The sequence below is a fragment of the Thunnus albacares genome, chromosome 4, assembly GCF_914725855.1.
Source record: "Thunnus albacares chromosome 4, fThuAlb1.1, whole genome shotgun sequence".
NCBI classification, from domain to species: domain Eukaryota; kingdom Metazoa; phylum Chordata; class Actinopteri; order Scombriformes; family Scombridae; genus Thunnus; species Thunnus albacares.
The window spans coordinates 8,383,742-8,403,109 of NC_058109.1; the positions used below are offsets into that span (position 1 = coordinate 8,383,742).

Consider the following 19,368-nt stretch of genomic DNA (forward strand, 5'->3'; position numbering starts at 1 on the left):
CGATGTTTTTATTTGATGAATTTCCATGTACGGAAGCCGAGAACGGCCATGTATTATTTTTTAATGCCGTTATCTCGATGTGACGAGTTATATATTTCGGGTTAATTTATCTCCTTACTGTATTGTACAATAATCAAATAATGGACCGCATTAATATATTATAGAACCTGTATATGTGATACTTATGTATTTACTATAATAAATACTGTAAATGTAATATGTAATATTAACATGTGAATCTGTAAACTGCTTTAGCAACATGTTTTTGTTCATGCTATTTGAATAGATAGATAGATAGATAGATAGATAGATAGATAGATAGATAGATAGATAGATAGATAGATAGATAGATGATATTTTGTATTAAATAACTTGAAGAAAAAGGGTGTAAAAGAGGACTTGTGACACCTCGACTGAAGTACAGTCTGACGCGTTAATCAATAATGAATACTCCTTAATCTGATATTTTCAGTTTATTAGTCGCTACAGTTGTCAAGACGCCTTTTATGTACGCTGGCATGGTACTCCTGATCTCTGATAAACATTACAAGTAATAAGTAATAAACAACCTTTTGATTTCTGGTAATAATATGTTGATTGTTTCATGATCTTTAGATAACAGCCATTAAAAAATAATAATTGCAAGCAAGGCCGTTCTTGGTTTCTGTATCCATGTAATTAAATGTGCTTTCATATTTCTTTTGCAAATCTGTTCTACACATTCACAAACTTGGATTTTTCATGCTGTTTTTTTCTCTCACGGATTTACAAATGTTGATTTACAATAACAAACTTTGGAAATAAGCTCAATTTTTTTTATTGGAACTTATTTAGTATCGCCATGTGGTGTTTTTGGGGCGATAAGTCAGTATGGAAATGGAGGTAATGTGCTGATAGAGGAATCAGGACTAAATAAGAATTTAAAGAAGAATTTGTTAATATGTCCCTGATTTAAATTGTTGTGATGCTAATCTTCTGTTAGCAGGTGTGTCTCCAGGGAGGGCCCTTGGACACACATCGACTTGTTTGTAGTTTGATGGAGGGTTGATATCAGTTCGGTCAGTGGACAGACTGGTCTGGTGCCAGACTGGTCGGGCGTTGGAGGTGTTGGGAACGGTTAAACGCCAACAGGAGAGATGAAATGTGACTCCACTCCAGAGTTGACTTAATTGCATGTTGTGTCTTCTCACCTGGCTCACATATGTTTTGTCACATAATTAGCAAACCAGGTAAGAATAGAGGATGCTGAATGCTGTAGGCTACAGATTGTAAAATTCCCCTGAGGCTAATTTGTGATGTTGGACTATATAAATAAAAAAATGACTTAACTTGACTAATTAGTAAAATAATGTGATTACTTTTTAAAGGAGTTTATTGTAATGTGTATTAAATTTTTCAGGTAACTTGCCCAACACTGGTCCTCTGGGGGACTTAAAGGTCATCGCTAACTGAGCTGCTACTCTTTGCTCAACCAGAATGTGTTTTACCATCTTTTCTGCTTTATTTACAATATTGAACAAATCCCATTTAGTCCGGTGTTCTTGGGGCAATTTTCTTCCTATTCTGCTCCTGACAAGGTGTGAATGCAGCATTAGCCCGTCCTGCTATTGCTATGTTAGCCTGTTAGTTTACCTCAGATTAGCTTTGGTGCACTATTACGTTACCTGCTCATTCTATTAACTGACCCACACGCCTGTTTATAAGGCCTACACTGCTGTATATATAGTCTATAATCCTTTGTCTATACTGTACATTTATAAATTAAACTTTATTTTTATTGAAATAAATGATCATGAAGAAGTATGAACATTTTCAGCATTTCCAGCACAATCTTTACTGTCTTGTGATCAACTAATGTTCTGCTGGTGTCAAATGAAAACCTTCATATGTCTGTGTTAAAACTTTGAAAACATATTAGATTTAGCAAGATGACAGCGACATTTTGTGGTGAGATCCAAAGGATTTTGAGTTTATACAGTTTTAAGTGGAGTTTTATGAGCTGTAAATTGATAATGGAGGAGCATCTCATCCAAAAGCATGAAAATCATATAAGATGGAGATAAAAGCTTAGCAAAGATGACTCACTCTTAATTCATATTAATGTTAATTAATCTATTTGTCTTTGTGTGTTTAACCCAAACTTCAAGACAATCTCTAAACTATCCTGTCCTTTAATCAGGAAACAAATACATGTAATCATTTTTATCTTTCACCTAATTAAAGACTGGTGTTGGATGATTCCACTGAGTGTTTTTCCACACAACTCAAGCAGATTGATTTTGGGCCTTTATTGTGAAGACAGGAAGTTGCTTGTGTGTGGTTGATGCAACTGCAGCTCCAGACCCAGCTCCGGATCCAGCTCCGGATCCAGCTCAGGATCCTGCATTACCAGCAGCTACAAGTGAGGGTGGTTTTTTTTGTCAGTGTGAAGCGTCTCTGTGTGAGATTGCTGTGAATGTTTCTGATACTTGTACACGTTAACTGACATGTGTTGGGCACATTTACATGCAGGCACCCTGTATGGAGTCACATATAGACTGAAGCCATAAAGTTGGTGTATAGATAAGAGTCAAAGGTCAAGTGTTCTATGGTGATGTTGGCAGAAACGTTCATTCACATGTAATATAACAGAATAGACAAAATTAACCTGTCACGAAACATCATGACCAGATTAACCTGTTAGGAAGCCCCTATTGACCCCCTACTTCCTACCACCCTCTGTCCATTGTTCATGTAATAATAATAATAATGAGAATGATACTGATAATAATAATAATAATAATAATAATAATAATAATAATGTTAATTTATTTGGCACTTACCAAAATCAGGGATTAAAAAGTGCTACAAAAGACAAACATAACATAATAAAGCAATAAAAAGAATGGCGTTAACAGTGAGATTTAAGACAGAATGCAAGAACAACATGAGGTGCCTCAAATTTACATTAATACAGTGCACACAGAACAGTAATATCAGTGGATATCTGCCATATTTACACACTTATTAGCAGCAAATTCCCTCTTTGTGTTGCCTTAACAGTCAGGTGCCCATATGAACAGTGGAAGAGGTTTTCCTCACTGTAATCATTCCTCCTGTTCATACTGACTATTAAAAGATTCTCTTCAAATGTGCTTTCAATGTGCGTGATGGGGGGCCAAATTTCCCAGTGTGTCCACACAGTCATTTACTACAAAAATGCACTTAAAAGTTTATCTGAAACTTATATGAGGCTTCAGCAATCTGAGTTGGTCATATTAAGTGGATATCTGCCACATTCAGTCTTTTTAGCATCGAATTCCCTCTTTGTGTTTCCCTGTTGAGCTGCGGTGGAAATATAGTAACAAAAAGAGGGACTTTGGCACTAAAAAGACTGTAACGAAAAATATCTACTTGATTTGACTCATTTGAATGGCTGAAGCTTCATATTAACTTCAGATAAATTTTTAAATATATTTTTGCACAGGAGGTTTGTGGATTTTTCCCCCCATCACTTACATTGTAAGTGCATTATGAGGGGATCTTCTAATGGTCAGAATGAACAGGAGAAATAATTACAGCTAGAAAAAAAATATTTCGATGTTTATTTGGCCACCTGACCATTTTTTTAAGACAGACATGAAAAATTGTGAACCTATCCTGCAATAGATCCACAGGGTGGTTTGTATTTCGTTCAGGCATATTTTACGTGGCATTGTTTGGGGTCCTCACTGGATGCTCGGCGCCAGTCTCCCCGGCAGTCGTAGCAGAAGTAAATACGAGTGAAATTTGGTGAAATATTAAGTGAAATCGAGTTTATAAGGAACTTTTGGATCCTCCGTCGTCCAACAATGAATCTGGAACTGCTCGGTAACTAACAAAAAACACCTCTCTTTGTTTTACATACTCGTGCCTGCTCTAACGTCGCTAATGCTACTTGTTATGGTTAGCATTGTAAGTTAGCCTAGCATGCTAACAGCAACCGATACGAGTCAAATTAAAATCACACTAATTATCATAATAACAGTGTTAACTTCTGTTACAAGTTTCACATTAAATTGGTTCTTCAGATATCGTCTTTGTCTGGTTAAATATGGATAAATATTTGTTATAAAATGGAAACAGACGAAGTGACAGTTAGCTGCCGTTAGCCTCGATACATTGTTACTGTATGAATTAAATATAAATCTTATACACAGTTTTATTGGTGTTTTCATCATGCATACATACATGCCTACAAATTTATAAATCTCAACGTTATTAGGACCACGGAGAGATAAAAACTCACACATCTGGTCCATATGACAGGAGGTAACGTTACTACTCAGGAAAATAATACTTAAAAAAAATTAATGTAATGGGGGAAAAAATGCAGTTTATCTTTCTTAACATAAAGAATGAAGATTTTTAAAGTCTCAAATACGCTTAAAAGTCTTTTCGAGTTTCCGTGTTAGTCTAGTCCAGGTGTACTAGACCAAATACAGTGTTTATTCTTATTTAAACCTGGCTTGTAAAGGTCTGGGTGGAGGAAAAGCAGTGCAATCGTACTTATTTATGTTTTCAGACGTAATTAATATCTAAATCTGGCTTTTAAACTGTCACTATAGTTTACTTGTTAATCTAGGCCAGGTTTGACAAGTCTAATCACTGTGGTTTTGTAGCTACACCTGGTCTGGAGCAGTGAAATTATTATTGTGCTTTGCATAAAACATTAAAGGCATCAAGACAAAATGTACTCATTGTACACAGTATAAAAAGACACATAAATACAATCTAAAAGTCATTTAAGAGTAAAGAAAATAAATATAAGCTAAAATAGAATAAAATAGATAAACATGAGAATAAAAGTTACATTGCAGTGCAAGAAATTAATCAAAAGCCTCAATTTTCATTTAATAAAAGGCAACAGCAAAACAGGAAAGTCTTTAGCCTTGATTTAAAAGAACTGAGAGTTGCAGCAGACCTCAAGTTTTCCGGGAGTTTGTACCAGATAAGTGGAGCATTGAGGTTTTATAAATCTGAAACTGGGTTTTAAACAGATCCAGAGTCTCAGTGTTAGTCCGGGTTTGATAAGTCTGAGTACTGTGTTATTTGTTTTTTGTGTTACATGTGCTCTGATGTGATCTGGATGGAGAGCAAGGAGTAATATCACCTTATTTCAGTTTTCACAAATAGAGTAAACGTTTCACAAACTTGAATCTGGTTCAAAGTCATCTTCAGAGTCTCTATGTTTATGTTCAGGGCTGATAAGTCCCAGTACACTGGTTATCGAGCTGGACCTGGGTCTGGTGTGATTTGGTCCTCTTTTTCTGTTTTCATAAATAAAAGCTTTCACAAATCTAAAATAGGGTTTAAATACTGTTAAGAGTAGGAACTCTAGTACGTGTTTCACACCTTTAAGCGGTGAAACAATGGGACACCAGCCAAGAAATCTTATATCATTAAGTTTCTTTGAATTTAAATTTTTCCTTAACTTCCAAATCTGAAGTTCACCTCAGCATCAAATCTCAGAATTTCTGAAGAGTCATTTTTCCCTATTGTAAATTTCTATCTTTAATTTTTGATAAATTCCGAGTGGTTGCTTACAAATATCTGACTAAACTTTGGACAAAATTTCAAGGTTTTCTCTCACAAATTTCTCACTTTAATCTTGGATGATTTCCTGCTTTTTTTGGCGGGTAAATATACTCTGTTTTCTTACTGAATTGTAATGACTGTCTGACTTAAATCTTACATCTATAAAAGTTTTCTGTCTTGTAAATTTCTGAATTTATTCTGAATAGTACCTTGACTTTAATGTAGTTCCAAAGCCCAAATACTCTGTACTGCTGTACCACATAGATTATCTGCGCAATGTTTATGAGAATGAAATAATGACTGGTGGACAGTTGTGTTGTGTGTCTGAGCCAGCTGATACTATACTTCATGTATGAATGTTACTTTTGTTCAGTATTTCTCATCACAGTCTTTATTATTTCTCTCCTAGAATCGTTCGGGCAGAACTATCCAGAGGTAAGTCACCAGCTTGTAATGTACAGATGAGCTTGATAATAAAGATAATATTTGTACTCTGAAAATCATCTTTTTGAGTTTCAGCTTTTGATTTAGGCAACAGTGATATATGAAGCAACGCTGCTCAGTTGCTTCAGGGCTGATGCAAACTCTGACTGTGGTTTTGTTGCGTGTGTTCGTGTGTGTCTGTTAGGAGGCAGATGGCACTCTGGACTGTATCAGCATGGCCCTTACCTGCACCTTCAACCGCTGGGGCACCCTGCTGGCTGTGGGCTGCAACGATGGTCGAATCGTCATCTGGGACTTCCTCACACGGGGCATCGCCAAAATCATTAGTGCACACATCCACCCAGTCTGCTCTTTATGGTGAGACACATCACACATCATCACACAGTGTGTCGTGATAACTGGCTGGTGAATGTTCCTTTTTTTTTTTTTTTTTTTACTGTACACCATACCTTCCTCGCCTACACCATCTTAGACTTTGTCCACATGAAGCCATCTTGTTTTAAGACTCATTATGGTTTAAAAAAGATGTGCGTGTGTTGTCAGGTCGTTTTCAAAAGAGTGTTCCACAGTGAAACACCTGAACAAATAGGACAACAGTGAAATCTTAAATTCATCCTCTGTAGTCACTTGCTGTGTTTTATTTAAACCGAATTCAAGATATAATTGTTCTCATTTACATATTTTTCTGTCTCTGTTGTCAGACAAAGGAACCAGTAAGAAATAATGATTTTATAATGGCTCATACTAAATTTTAAACATGAAGTCCCTCCTAAGCTTCTGCACTGCGGTGATTAAATCATTATTTTATTTGTTTAATTGTGTTGTTGTATGACAACATCAACATAAATCTATGTTCATGACAATAGCTGTGTAATTGACTATATTGACATTTACAATAAGTTATCACAGAGAGGGTTAGACTTGGCAGAAAGTTGTCGTCTTAACTTCACTGCCACATAGACCCCTGCCTGACTGGGCAGGGTAAAGTCATTGTTTTGCAAAAGCTCTGCCAACAAGACGGTTTAAGATGTATTCAGTCTGGAAACCGTTTTGGAAAACCTCAGTTTTGGGTTGAGAAAATGTCGACTTTGTGTGGACAGACGGCAAAAATGGGAAGAAAAAGGTGCATTTTATAGCCAGTTTAATTTCTGTAAATAGTATAAATGTACTATTTTCATCGTCCTGACGCCAGTGTCAGTACAGAGTGTGAAACAAAGTGCTTGTTGGATCATCTAAAACCCCCTCTGCCTCTAACCATGTTTGACAACTGGCTGGATGTGTGGAGATGTGAAAGTTGGCAACTTTTCACACACCTACTTACGTCACTTGTGTGTGTGTGTGCAGTTGGAGTCGAGACGGCCACAAGCTGGTGAGTGCCTCCACAGACAACATTGTCTCGCAGTGGGACGTCCTGACTGGAGACTGTGACCAGAGGTTTCGCTTCCCCTCACCCATCCTGAAACTGCAGTGCCATCCCAGAGACATGTGAGTGACCCGACAGCATCTGTGTGTACATGTTACATCTGATGTGACAGTGACATCCTCCCAAGAAGAGTTTTTGCTTGTTTTAATTTGTCTTGATCAGTAATAAGTTAATATTCTTTGCAATTTTGTACTAACAAGAAATGATGTTTGTGTTTTAGGGACAAGGTGTTGGTGTGTCCCATGAAGTCAGCCCCGGTCCTGTTGACTCTGTCAGACTCCAAACACGTCGTCCTGCCCGTGGACGATGATTCAGACCTGAATGTGGTGGCGGCCTTTGACAGACGGGGCGAATATATCTACACTGGAAACGCCAAAGGAAAGGTCATTGTCACTGTAGTTGAGAACAGAGCACCTGTCGTTCACATCACCGCTTTTAAAGACATCACAAGTCAATGTGAATTTGAGAAAGTGATTGAGTAGAATAATAATATTTCTCACTTTGGTGCCTCCAGTAGTACAGTCTAAAGACACAGCTGTAGATATCAATGCACGCGAACACCCTTCCACATAGACAGCAACAATTTTCCCCTGAATTTTACTACTTTTTTATTTTACAAAGAAAATTTATGATATCAGAGAAATTTGAAAGACTAAAAATGCTGCACGCAGAACAATGAAATTATGCTGAATAAAAATGACTGAAACACGTGAGGTTTCTCAGTCAGATTCATTAAATGTTCACATATTTATTACAGTATTTGGACACTTAAAAACAACATGAAAAACAATTTTAATCATCAAGTTTAAGAGCAGCTTTGGAGTTGTGTGATGTTTTCCTCATGATCTGTTTCAAGTTTCCTTTTTTAACAGATGAAATAACAAATCAGTTACCAAATTATTTGTAAATTTCCCTCCACTAACATTTTATACCAAAAACTGTTCTTTTTCTTCAGTTTTATGAATGACATGCAGTGTTTTTGATGTTTCCCGTCATGTCTTTATCTGTTGCAGATCCTCGTGTTGAACACAAACACTCAGGAGCTGGTGGCTTCCTTCAGAGTGACCACTGGCACCAGCAACACCACCGCCATCAAATCCATTGAATTTGCACGCAAGGGCAGGTGAGAGGCAACAGGAGGTCGGTCTGTATCTAGACCTGGACCAACTAACACAATCGAAACATTGGTAGTAAAAAAAGAACTGCCTTTTTTCTGTCTAATTGCTGATTGTTGAACGAACCATATCACAGTGTTTACACAGGATCCACATAAACACGCTTGCACACTCGGGAATACAGTTTGTGTGAAATACAAGACTTGCCAAAACCCTCCAAGAAAGCAAAGAGACTCACTTTAAAAGCCTCGACTGAGAAAGCAGCTCTAATCCTACCTCTCTCTGTCCACTTTTCCCGTTTTTCTGTACAGTTGCTTCCTTATAAACACAGCCGACCGGATCATCAGGGTGTACGACGGCAGGGAGATACTGACCTGCGGCAGAGACGGTGAGCCGGAACCCATGCAGAAACTACAGGACCTGGTCAACAGGTACGTCGATACAGCACACTGCTCCACTACAGCTGAGGACAAAGTCATGCTGTATTAAGTTATGTCTGCAAAAAGTTAGTGATGTGCACATCCCATTCCTAAGTTTAGGTGTGTCCAGACACTGGATTGAAACTCCCAAAACTTTATTGGTCTTTATTTGGTAAATCAGTCCAGTGTCCAGATAATATCTATTTCAAGTGCAAAGATTCACTGATACATTATGTAAAGTTGGAACAGTCATTTTTAATGTTGAGTTGTTGTTGTATTATGTTTATTGGGAGCATGTACAGTGTTAAACATACATGTTAACATTTGATGCACTGCACCAGAGTTAGCTTAAAGCTAATTTTCATATGCAGTCCCTTACAAATAAAACATATAACAGCACAATAACAAACAGTGCAAAGCAAAAAAACACACATGACACAGTCTACAAAATACAAAGCTACACACAACAGCACATTACGTACACCCACAACGTCAACTAGAAATTAATAATGTAAGTTTGTCAAATTAAAAGCAAGATTATTTGCGTTCATGAGAAGACCATGAGATGGAATTTATATTCAGTGGTTAGAGAGCTGAGTAGTTTTTAGCAGATTTTTTAAATTTGGTTTTGAACGTACCGATTGAACTGCAGCTCCTCATGTCATCAGGTAGGAAATTCCACTGAGTTGCGGCTTTCACAGAGAAAGCTGACTGCCCAGATGCAGTGCGACGAAATGGTACGGTACAATCTTGTAAAAGTACACCATGTATCTAGAAAAGTACCAAATAGCCTGAGAGGAAGTAATACGCCTACTCTTTACCCTTTCACTCTTTTAATTTGAGTCTGATTGCTGGTTCGGCCTTTTTAAAGCTGGGATAGAAAGAGAGTTTGAGCTAAATTACAGTTAAGTTTTAAGAAAAAAAGAATTGCGACTGTTAAAGAAACATTGGTTTTTGGTGATGGTGCCATAATATTACAGAGGCAACAAACAGTTTAGCCCTCACATGCAAAACATCGGGGAGTATTTTGCACTTTCTATCTTTGGCTGTTGTTTTTGTAAGCAAATGTGACATTTTTGTAACAATTAGCCTGTGTAGACAGGAATTTGGAAGCGCCTCTGTAACTTTTATTTTTCCAGAGTCTATAAAGTAGCCTTCGTTCTTTTCACAATGTCCTGAAACAGAGTGGTTGGTTTTAGTGTTCAGTTTAAGATGGTAACTTTAAATGGGGTTAATGGGAACTTATTTTGAGTAATAGCCTTGAGGAAAGAGCAGCCTGACAAGAGGAGCACTGGTGTAAGAAAGTCCTGTGATTGTGGAGAGTGAGATTTTATTTGACTTTGGCTCATAAAGGTGTTTTTGGATTATTTTTAAGAGGGAAACCGTTGTGATAAATTTGGCGAGCGATCTCTCTGGAGGGACTGAAAAGTTTGTAGATGTGACATACAATGTTTAAGCAACACTCAGATCAATAAGTGATGATGAAAGAAAGAGCTTAGGGAAACACTTGTTGGAAACATGAAACATGTCACAGTTTATAGTGCTGAATATTTCCCTTCCTATGATTCCCCTCTTTTAATGTCTTTCACATGTGTTTTCTGTGTTCAGAACTCCGTGGAAGCGCTGCTGTTTCTCTGGGGACGGCGAGTATATTGTGGCTGGTTCAGCCAGGCAGCACGCACTCTACATCTGGGAAAAGAGCATCGGAAACCTGGTGAAGATCCTGCATGGAACCAGAGGAGAGCTGCTGCTGGATGTCGCTGTAAGGATGCTAAAAATGAAATTGTTGCTCAGTAGAACGCTGTGTAGAGATTAAAACATTCACCCAACACTTCTGAGGATATATTTTTGGTCATATTGAGAGACTGTGTTGTTTATAGTCAGATAATTTACCCATTTCACCTTTGACCTATGTCCAGTGGCATCCTGTTCGTCCAATTATCGCCTCCATCTCCAGTGGAGTGGTGTCCATCTGGGCTCAGAACCAAGTGGTAAGTAGACAGTGATAATGAAGGCTGGATGTACATGAGTGTCACAGAAGGATTATGTCAGTGTTCATTCTCCCATATTTCTCATACTCAGCCTCAAAGATTTGGCTCCATGTTCCATGTCATTGTCAAAAATATGGGAATTCAGCCTCAAACTACCGGCTGAGTTGATGCAACATGTTGTTATGTTAGATCGATGGCTGAATGTTGGGTTTGTCTGCAGGAAAACTGGAGCGCTTTTGCTCCAGACTTCAAAGAACTGGATGAGAACGTGGAGTACGAGGAGAGAGAGTCTGAATTTGACATCGAGGACGAAGACAAGAGTGAACCTGAGCAGACAGGTAGATACACACACACACACACACACACACAAACACACACAATAGTTTGACTGACAGGGTTGTTTTTTCTGGCTCACAGAGGGCCTGTAATGGTGCAGTTTTTGCTGTTACAGTGTAGAAATCCTTACTTCAATAAAGACAAATACTAAAACCTGATGGTATGTAATTTTAAAGCAAAGTCTTTATTGTGTAACATGGCTCCTAAGCCAAAGATTGAAATATAAGGAGTGTTTATTTGTATGGCGGAGAGTTATTTCCCCTCAAAGTCCACATACAGAACATTCAGTACATACCTACTAAGACACAGTTACACCATTGTGTAGAATAAACCTCTCATGCTCTGTCTGCATTTGATTTATTGGATCCAGTCCTGCAGCTCAATACTTCAGATGTTTACCTGTTCCTTACTAAGTACTTATTAAAAGTGGATTGTAAGTATGTCGTGGATTCACACTGGGAAAGTTACAACATTAAGAATATTTAAATGTCAATAATCAGGCTAAATGTATAAGATTTTTCAGAGTTCATGGACATTATTGACCCACAATGCAATGCACAAAGGAAATCGAGGAGCTCACAGCTGACATAAGAATTAAAATGAATTGCGGGCGGCGGTGAAACAGCTCCAGGAATATCTCAGTTACATAAATAAGTGTTACGTCCTTAGAAAAACATTACGCTTTGTCCTTGATTATTTTTACAGCGGCATTCCAAAGTCACATCCTCACTGATTGTCGGCATTTCCTGTCCGTCCAAAACAATAAGATCCACGAATCCCTCGCGCACTCCGCCCTTGAATTATTTGTATCATACGGGGTGGTTGCTATGACAACACTCACCCCTTTTGTTCTGCACGTTTCTCACAACCTCGGTATCGCATACATTTGCATCAGCACTCGTGAGTCAAATGTGAGCCAGCTGCTGACAGAAGATTGATGACCACCGTGCTCTGCACTGGTCTTACTGGTTCCACTGGTTCTGTCTCAGGCTTGAACTTATGAACGTGTTGCAGGTGCAGACGCCGCCGAGGATGAAGAGGTGGATGTCACCACTGTTGATCCCATAGTCGCTTTTTGCAGCAGGTGAGTAAGAACAGTATAGTTTACCTCTCTAATCTGAAACGTGTTTATTTTTAGATTTGACCTTCAACGACACCCTGAATCATCAAAACATCTTTATTCTCGCACATCATAAAATATCACATCACAAAAACTGTTTCGCTCACACTTCCTTCAGATATTGTGAGAATTAGATCCATCATTTCGCCTCATGACACTGGAAAAGCGCTCCAGTCCTTATTACTGTTTAATTGACTCCAGCTTGTTCAAAAAACTCTGCTGCCAGACTTCTAACAAACATCAAACAGCTCAGTCACATTATTCCGATTTTAGCCTCATTACACTCACCACCAGTTTGTTTTAGAACTGATTTTTCCAATATTTTTAATCATCTGTTAAGTATTTCATGGCAAAGCTTCAGAGCACATCGCTGAACTGTTAAAACCAAACTATCCTTCATGATGTCTGCGATCGCTAAAACGAATCTAATTGTCCTTCAAACTACTGTGAACTGAAATCCAAATGGAAGAGAGCTTTTTGTAGGTGTTGCCTGTAAAATCTTGTTTATTTAATACTGCGTCTACGTATCTGGATTAGTTTTCTCTGTTCATTCTCCATTTGTGAGCTACAAACCTGTTTTTGAAAGACACAAATAAAGTTTATTATATATTAGATTTAAGGGTGAATAAGCTATTCAGCCACTGAGAGTCTTGTTTGTCCTGCAGTGATGAAGAGCTGGAGGACTACAAAGCCCTGCTGTACCTGCCCATCGCCCCAGAGGTCGAGGACCCAGAGGAAAACCCCTTCGGCCCCCCGCCTGACGCCTCGGTTCAGACCGCCACTCCAGAGGACGCGTTGGCTGGCGGCGACAAGAAGCAGCGGCAGCCTTCATCTGAAGGAGGCCCGGCCAAGAAAAAGGCCCGCACCACCACCATCGAGCTGCAGGGGGTGCCCAGTGACGGTGAGAGAGTGGATCATGACAATAAATATGCCCACAAGATGCCATCTGGGCCTTTATTTTCCTCAACTACAGGAAATCAGAAACAGGAGACATGCCTTTATTCATTATATCTCCTGTTGTTGATCATATTTTGGTATGAAGCCTCCCTGTTTTCTGATCTGCTCCTGCTTTAAAAGCTGGACTTGGATTCTGAGTCTGTCCTCTCTGTCCTCAGAGGTGCACCCCCTACTGGGTGTGAAGGGGGATGGCAAGTCCAAGAAGAAGACAGCAGGCCGCCCCAAAGGCTCCAAAGGTAAAGACAAAGACTTCCCCTTCAGGCCCAAGCCCTACAGGGGCGAACGGCCCTCCTTCCCCGTGGAGGCCCTGGGCAGCTCTGGCCTGGGAGGAGGAGGAGGAGGAGGAGGGATGAAGGGCAGGGCAGAGGGGGGCCTGGCCACAGGTAAGCATGCCACCGCCCCTGCTGCTGCTGCTGCTGAGTCTGGAAGCTCTGCTAGTCCTGCTGCCCTGCTAGTCTGATTGACACCAGCCCAGCCTGTCTCCAAAGCACCCCAACCCCTCTGTACTGCTTCCACCCAACACCAACACCCCCCCCCACCCCACCCCCCCCCCCCCCCCCCCCCACCCACCCCCCCCCCCCCCCCCCCCCCCCCCAACCACACAGCTCACTGACAGAGACCCATCTGCTGTAAAGCCACAGTCTGGAGGACAGAATCTGCACATGTCAGAGCAGTATTTCATTAAATTAAAGCTCATCCAGTCTGAAATGATTAATAACACACAGCTCTACTGGTGAGACTGGTTAGAGTCCCTCCTTTCCAGACACACCAGAGCTCCAGTTAAATGTGACATCACCCACTTTGTTCATATTTCTCAAGAAATCTACATGAGTATGAAATGTTGATTGCATAAATTCTTCTTATTTTTCTCCACCAAAGCTGCGGTCACCCCTGAACAGTTTTAAACAACCTCCCACTTATTCTACCTCGTTTATAACTGGTGAGAATGGCACCAGTTAAACCTCGCTATCAACTAAACATCGACTCTTAGGCCACATGAAAAGGTTTCAGTCTGTGTTCAGTGAACTTTAGTGGACTTGTTTTGTGTTACCAAGCAGAGAAACTACAGGATTATGAGTTATAAACATGCGAAATCAGTATGAATATAAACAAACATAAATTAACTCACTGGCAACTTGTCCTTTAATAATTTAATCACAGGACATATCTGCTTGTAGTTATTTATGACACACACTGTCTACATTAATGTCATGTTGCTATAGTTTAGATTTGATCAAGTCTGATCCAACTCTTGTAGTTATTATTAAATACTGGTTCTGGTTCTTCTTCTCATCATGTTAAAGGTAAAGTTGTAGAAAATATAAATATTCTCTTACAATCCACAAGATAAATGTTGCCTGTTTTTTTTGTCGTTGTTGTTGTTGTTGTTGAGGTAGACACCGTGCACCAGCTGTTTCTGAGACATCATGACAGTGTTGAATACAGGGAATTGAGAACCGGTAATTTTTTGGAAATTCATGCCAAAACCTCCCTTTTATTGTGAAAAATACTTTTGGGAACTCCGGAGTTGAAGCATGTGTGGGCCTGTGTGTCCGTGTACTGAAAACTGGACACCTGACTGGGGTTGGAAAATTTCAACCTTAAAATTTCGTAACTGAAGTGATAAAACCGTCTCAAGTTTCAACTGCAGATGTTTCTTCCAGTTACTTTTCATGCTAAAGCAGCAGCTTACAGTTCGGCTTTTAATTCTTTTTGAATATGTGAACAAAGTGGAGTGCGAAATCTGTAAACAGGAAGTCTGCTGGCTGTCCAACAAACGTCTTAGACATGCAGCCTCCACCCTGAATCACAGAGCAGTTCAGTGTTGTTACAACTACACTATTCTATAAGGTTAACACTGTGGTTTTTCCTCCTCAAACGTTGTCAACTTAAAGAGAAATATTTCTACTGAAATATTACAACAAAGTTACGTCATATAAATGTCATTTTATGATGAATTATCCACATATGAGTCAGAAACAAGCTGTGAGGTCAGAAATGAGCTGCTCCCAGACTGTGGCTTTATGACTGTTTAACCTCTGCTAACTTCAGCTTCACTTGGACTAATTCGCGTCATTTGACCTTTGGTGAAGTTGGACTGTGGTTGGCAGATGGATGTTGAAGTGGCTAACGTTGGGATGGTGCAGCTTGTTTCCCTGCGGGCTAGCTGGCTAGTCTACGTCTACTTCCTGCTTGGCCTTTGACCCTCCTGCTCCCACTCCCACCTCGCTCCTTGGGCTTGTCATGTGACATGAATGTGTGTCTGCAGCAGCGCTGCTCAGGTCCTGTCCTTTCTGTTTCTGTGTGTGTCTGAGAGACGTGAGTGTACGTTTATGTAGTCGGTGTTAATGTCTGAACTCATCCCACTTTGAACATCCATGAAGAGAACACATTGACATATTTTGTTACCCAACAGCTACGCAATGCTGCAGGTGTGCAGATTAAATTGAGAATCCCCCCTAAATTCAAGACACACTGCTTTGTCAAGTATAAAAAATCAATTAGCCATTTTGCTAATTAATACATTATTATAAATAAGCGACCAAACACTGATCATCCTCAGCATCGAATGAACAAATACAGCTGAATAAATCATATAATCATATAGAAGATTAGACATTTAACAAGGTTAATATTAGTACTTGAGAAGATAGTTAGAAAAAATAATAGAAAAATAAAATATATGTAATATTAAATATTCAGTACCAGTTAAAGGTTTGGACCTTTCTGTTCTCTATCACCCAAACTTTTGACTGGTTCTGTATATTTGATGTAAATTATTTTTAAATTTGCTTTCTTTCTGAGAGTTAAATGAGAAAATTGATGTCCATCTCACACACAAACAGAAATGTAAAAAGGAAAGTTTTACGGTGATTTTGGGGGGAAGTCACATGCTGGAACTATTTCTAGACAAACAGAAGTATATCCATTCGCCTCGTGCGATTGTGCAGAGTCTCCGGCTGTAACACTGGTTGACTGGATAGTCTGAGCTCAGGTTTTGGTTTCTGTTCAAACCTCACTGTGATGACATCAGGAAGCCGCACGCAGCTGTTTGTCAAACTCTTATTTTTACATTTCTGTTTGTGTACATATTAAATAAACAAGATGCATGTTAATCAGTGAGTCTTAGAGGTGTTGGTAAGTGTATTTTTGAACTGCCAGGCTAGCTGTTTCCCTTTACTTCCAGTCTTTATGCTAAGCTAAGCTAACATGTCCTAACTCCAGGTCTGTACTGTCACATGTCGAGAATATTTCCCAAATATTAACATAATATTCTAACATAACATTTTCCTGAAGAATTATTAATTATTAAATTGAATTATCAAAACTTGACGGTTAATAGCTGATGGCAGATTGTCAACCGGTTCTAAAACTACTTTTAGACCTTGTTGTTAATAATACCTGTTGAAAAAGTCAATGTTTATATTCAGCAGAGTCAAAGTCTTGTTTTGGAAATGACACTAAAAGGCAGGCGTATTTGTTTTCACTCAACCTGTTTAATAAGTATATTTGATCATAAATTCAACAACCGAGTCATGTGATACTCTGCTCTTCAGCCTCAGCTGTACTTTATGTTTAATGCTAATTAGCAAATATTAGCTTTCTAACATGCTCAACTAAGATGGTGAACATGGAAAACATTACCTGCTAAACATCAGCATGTTTGCATTATGATCGTGAGCATGTAAGCATCCCGATTTTAGCATCTAAGTCAAAGCGCCGCTGTGCCAAAGTACAGCACGGAAGTACAGTAGTGCGTCTTTGTGTGGCCTCATTTGCGTGAATTTGATTGCTGGACTGTTTGTGTTTATTCACCCAAAACAGACGCTACTGTCAATACAAATAAACACTTTCTGCACACACACACACGTTTCACACACAGCCTTCCAGCGGCTTGAAACATCTGGAAGAACTGTGACGCTTTATTAACAGTCGCTTAAAAATGATTTAACACAAGCAAATAAAATTGAAAACTGTATTTCTGTTAGAGAAGAGAAAGTGTTTTTGTTGTAACTAATTTTACTGATTTACTGAAGTGAACCACAGGTAATTCCAGCCTTCCTCAAATGTTTTCCACCCGACAGTTATTATTAGTAATCTTAGAGTTTACACTAGTTTAATTGAACATTGTGTGAGTTTCGTCTTATTGTTCCTGATATACGTGTGTGTTCCTCCTGCAGGGAGTCTGGTGTCACAGTCGTACAAACAGCATGACATCGGAGGGATGGACTGATCACTGCTGTGTACGGTTATTTCACGAGCACCGACAGGCTCAAACAAAGAGACACAAAGCTTGATGTCATGTACAGACTTTTTGAGTGAGCAGCCTGTTCGGTGGCGCAGACTTGTTTCCTCTCCCAACCAGAGCAAAAAGCATCATCACGGGGAGCCTCTTCCGCCCGGATCACTGACAGGAGTCGACAAAGAGAGCTTGAAGCCGCCGAGTCGTCACAGTAGAGATCACATGCCCTCGTTAGGATTCATCATGTATAGAACGCCCGCGTCCTGATAGTGTATGTGTCGTCTTTCTTGTTGTTTTTATACGTATTAAAACATTTTGATTTATAAGTAACGAGGCTGTTGTGTGTTTCTGTGTTCGAGCCTGAACTCTGACCTGACAGATGTTGGATTTCTGAGGCAGATGTTGATTTTTTTTTTTTTTTGAAAGCTGAAAAAAGAATCTGACAAAGATCTATTAATCTGCTGCTATGACAGAACTTTTCTAATCTTTCTAATAAATGTAATGGTAAGCTGTAGGGCTGCAACTAACAATTATTTTCCTTATTGATTAATCTGTCTTTTTTGGGGGGATTAATTGTTTAGTTTTGTCTACAACCTAAAGATATTCAGTTAAATGTCATAGAAGACTAAAGAAACCAGAAAATATTCACATTCAATCAGACAATTTGGGCATTTTTGTCTTTAAAAAATTACCCAAAATGATTAATCGATTATCAAAATAGTCAGCGATTAAAAACGTGTTGACAACTAATCAATTAATCGACTAAGTGTTGCAGCTGCTCTAGTAAGCTGCTTGCTCTGATAAAATATTAGAGTGCACCAAATCCTGTTTTATCATCGTTCTAACGGGGAATGGGAAAGGCCTTTATGAATTTATGTTCTCAAGCAGATCAGCTGAACTTTTCATACTGTGAATGGGTCCAAATTCCATCGTATGAGTCACAGACCACATATTTTTACTGGAAGAAAGTGACTTTCGACTAGTAAGTACCCTACGTTCAGTTAGGAGGGTTGTTTATTCAGAGCGAAACTATGTTTTTATATGAAGTTCCGGTAAAGGAGGCAGTGGTGGAGGAAGTATTTAGATCCTCAAATTACATGTTAACAAATGTTCAAGTCTGTCTTAAAACAACAGTCAGGTGTCCACATGAACAGTGAGAGAGGTTTGTCCTCGCTGTAATCATTCCTCCTGTTCATACTGGCTATTAAAAGATCCCCCTCAAATGTGCTTTTAATGTAAGTGATGGAGGCCAAAATCACACAATATATACAATAATAATACAATAATGTTTTTTAATGGATTATTTTCAAAGTGTTGGAGGTTTTTGAGGTGGACAAAACAGAAGAGAGGCATCTTAAAATTGTGATAGATGTGATCGTTAAGTGCAAACTGTAAATATTAAAGCAGAGAACAAATGAAATGTGACAGGCAGACACATCAGTAAATGGAACACACAAAAAGTGTGTCCACACAGTCATTTTGTGCAAAAAAATGTATTTAAAAGTTTATCTGAAGCTTATATGAGGCTTCAGCAGTGTGAGTTAGTCATATCAAGTGGATATCTGCCAGACTTACAGTCTTTTTAGCATCATATTCCCTCTTTGTGTTTCCTTGTCGAGCTGCGGTGGAAGTATAGTAACAAAAAGAGGAACTTTAGCACTAAAAAGACTGTAACGTTGAAAGATATCTACTTGACTTGACTCATTTTAAAGCTTCGTATTAGCTTCAGATAAAACTATTAAATACATTTTTACACAGGAGGAC

General features: G+C 39.0%; 1 protein-coding gene and 1 long non-coding RNA gene across 3 annotated transcripts in view; both read left to right on the top strand.

Moving 5' to 3' along the window:
- LOC122981255 overlaps positions 1–19,368 on the top strand; it is a 571,779-nt gene that overhangs the window by 170,622 nt on the left and 381,789 nt on the right. The gene's annotated exons all lie outside the window — the stretch shown is intronic.
- rbbp5 (retinoblastoma binding protein 5) lies at positions 3,686–17,934 on the top strand. 2 transcript variants are annotated; one of them, XM_044349897.1, is made up of 14 exons: positions 3,686–3,849; positions 5,966–5,991; positions 6,185–6,357; positions 7,345–7,485; positions 7,644–7,806; positions 8,437–8,546; positions 8,850–8,969; positions 10,566–10,719; positions 10,877–10,948; positions 11,169–11,286; positions 12,299–12,368; positions 13,070–13,305; positions 13,520–13,744; positions 17,543–17,934. In XM_044349897.1, exons 1-14 carry the CDS (start codon positions 3,831–3,833, stop codon positions 17,593–17,595), a joined length of 1,680 nt encoding a protein of 559 aa, XP_044205832.1. In that variant the 5' UTR covers positions 3,686–3,830; the 3' UTR covers positions 17,596–17,934. The 2 variants fall into 2 exon arrangements, with proteins under 2 accessions (XP_044205832.1, XP_044205833.1); XM_044349898.1 differs by having other exon boundaries at positions 3,687–3,849; positions 13,520–13,597.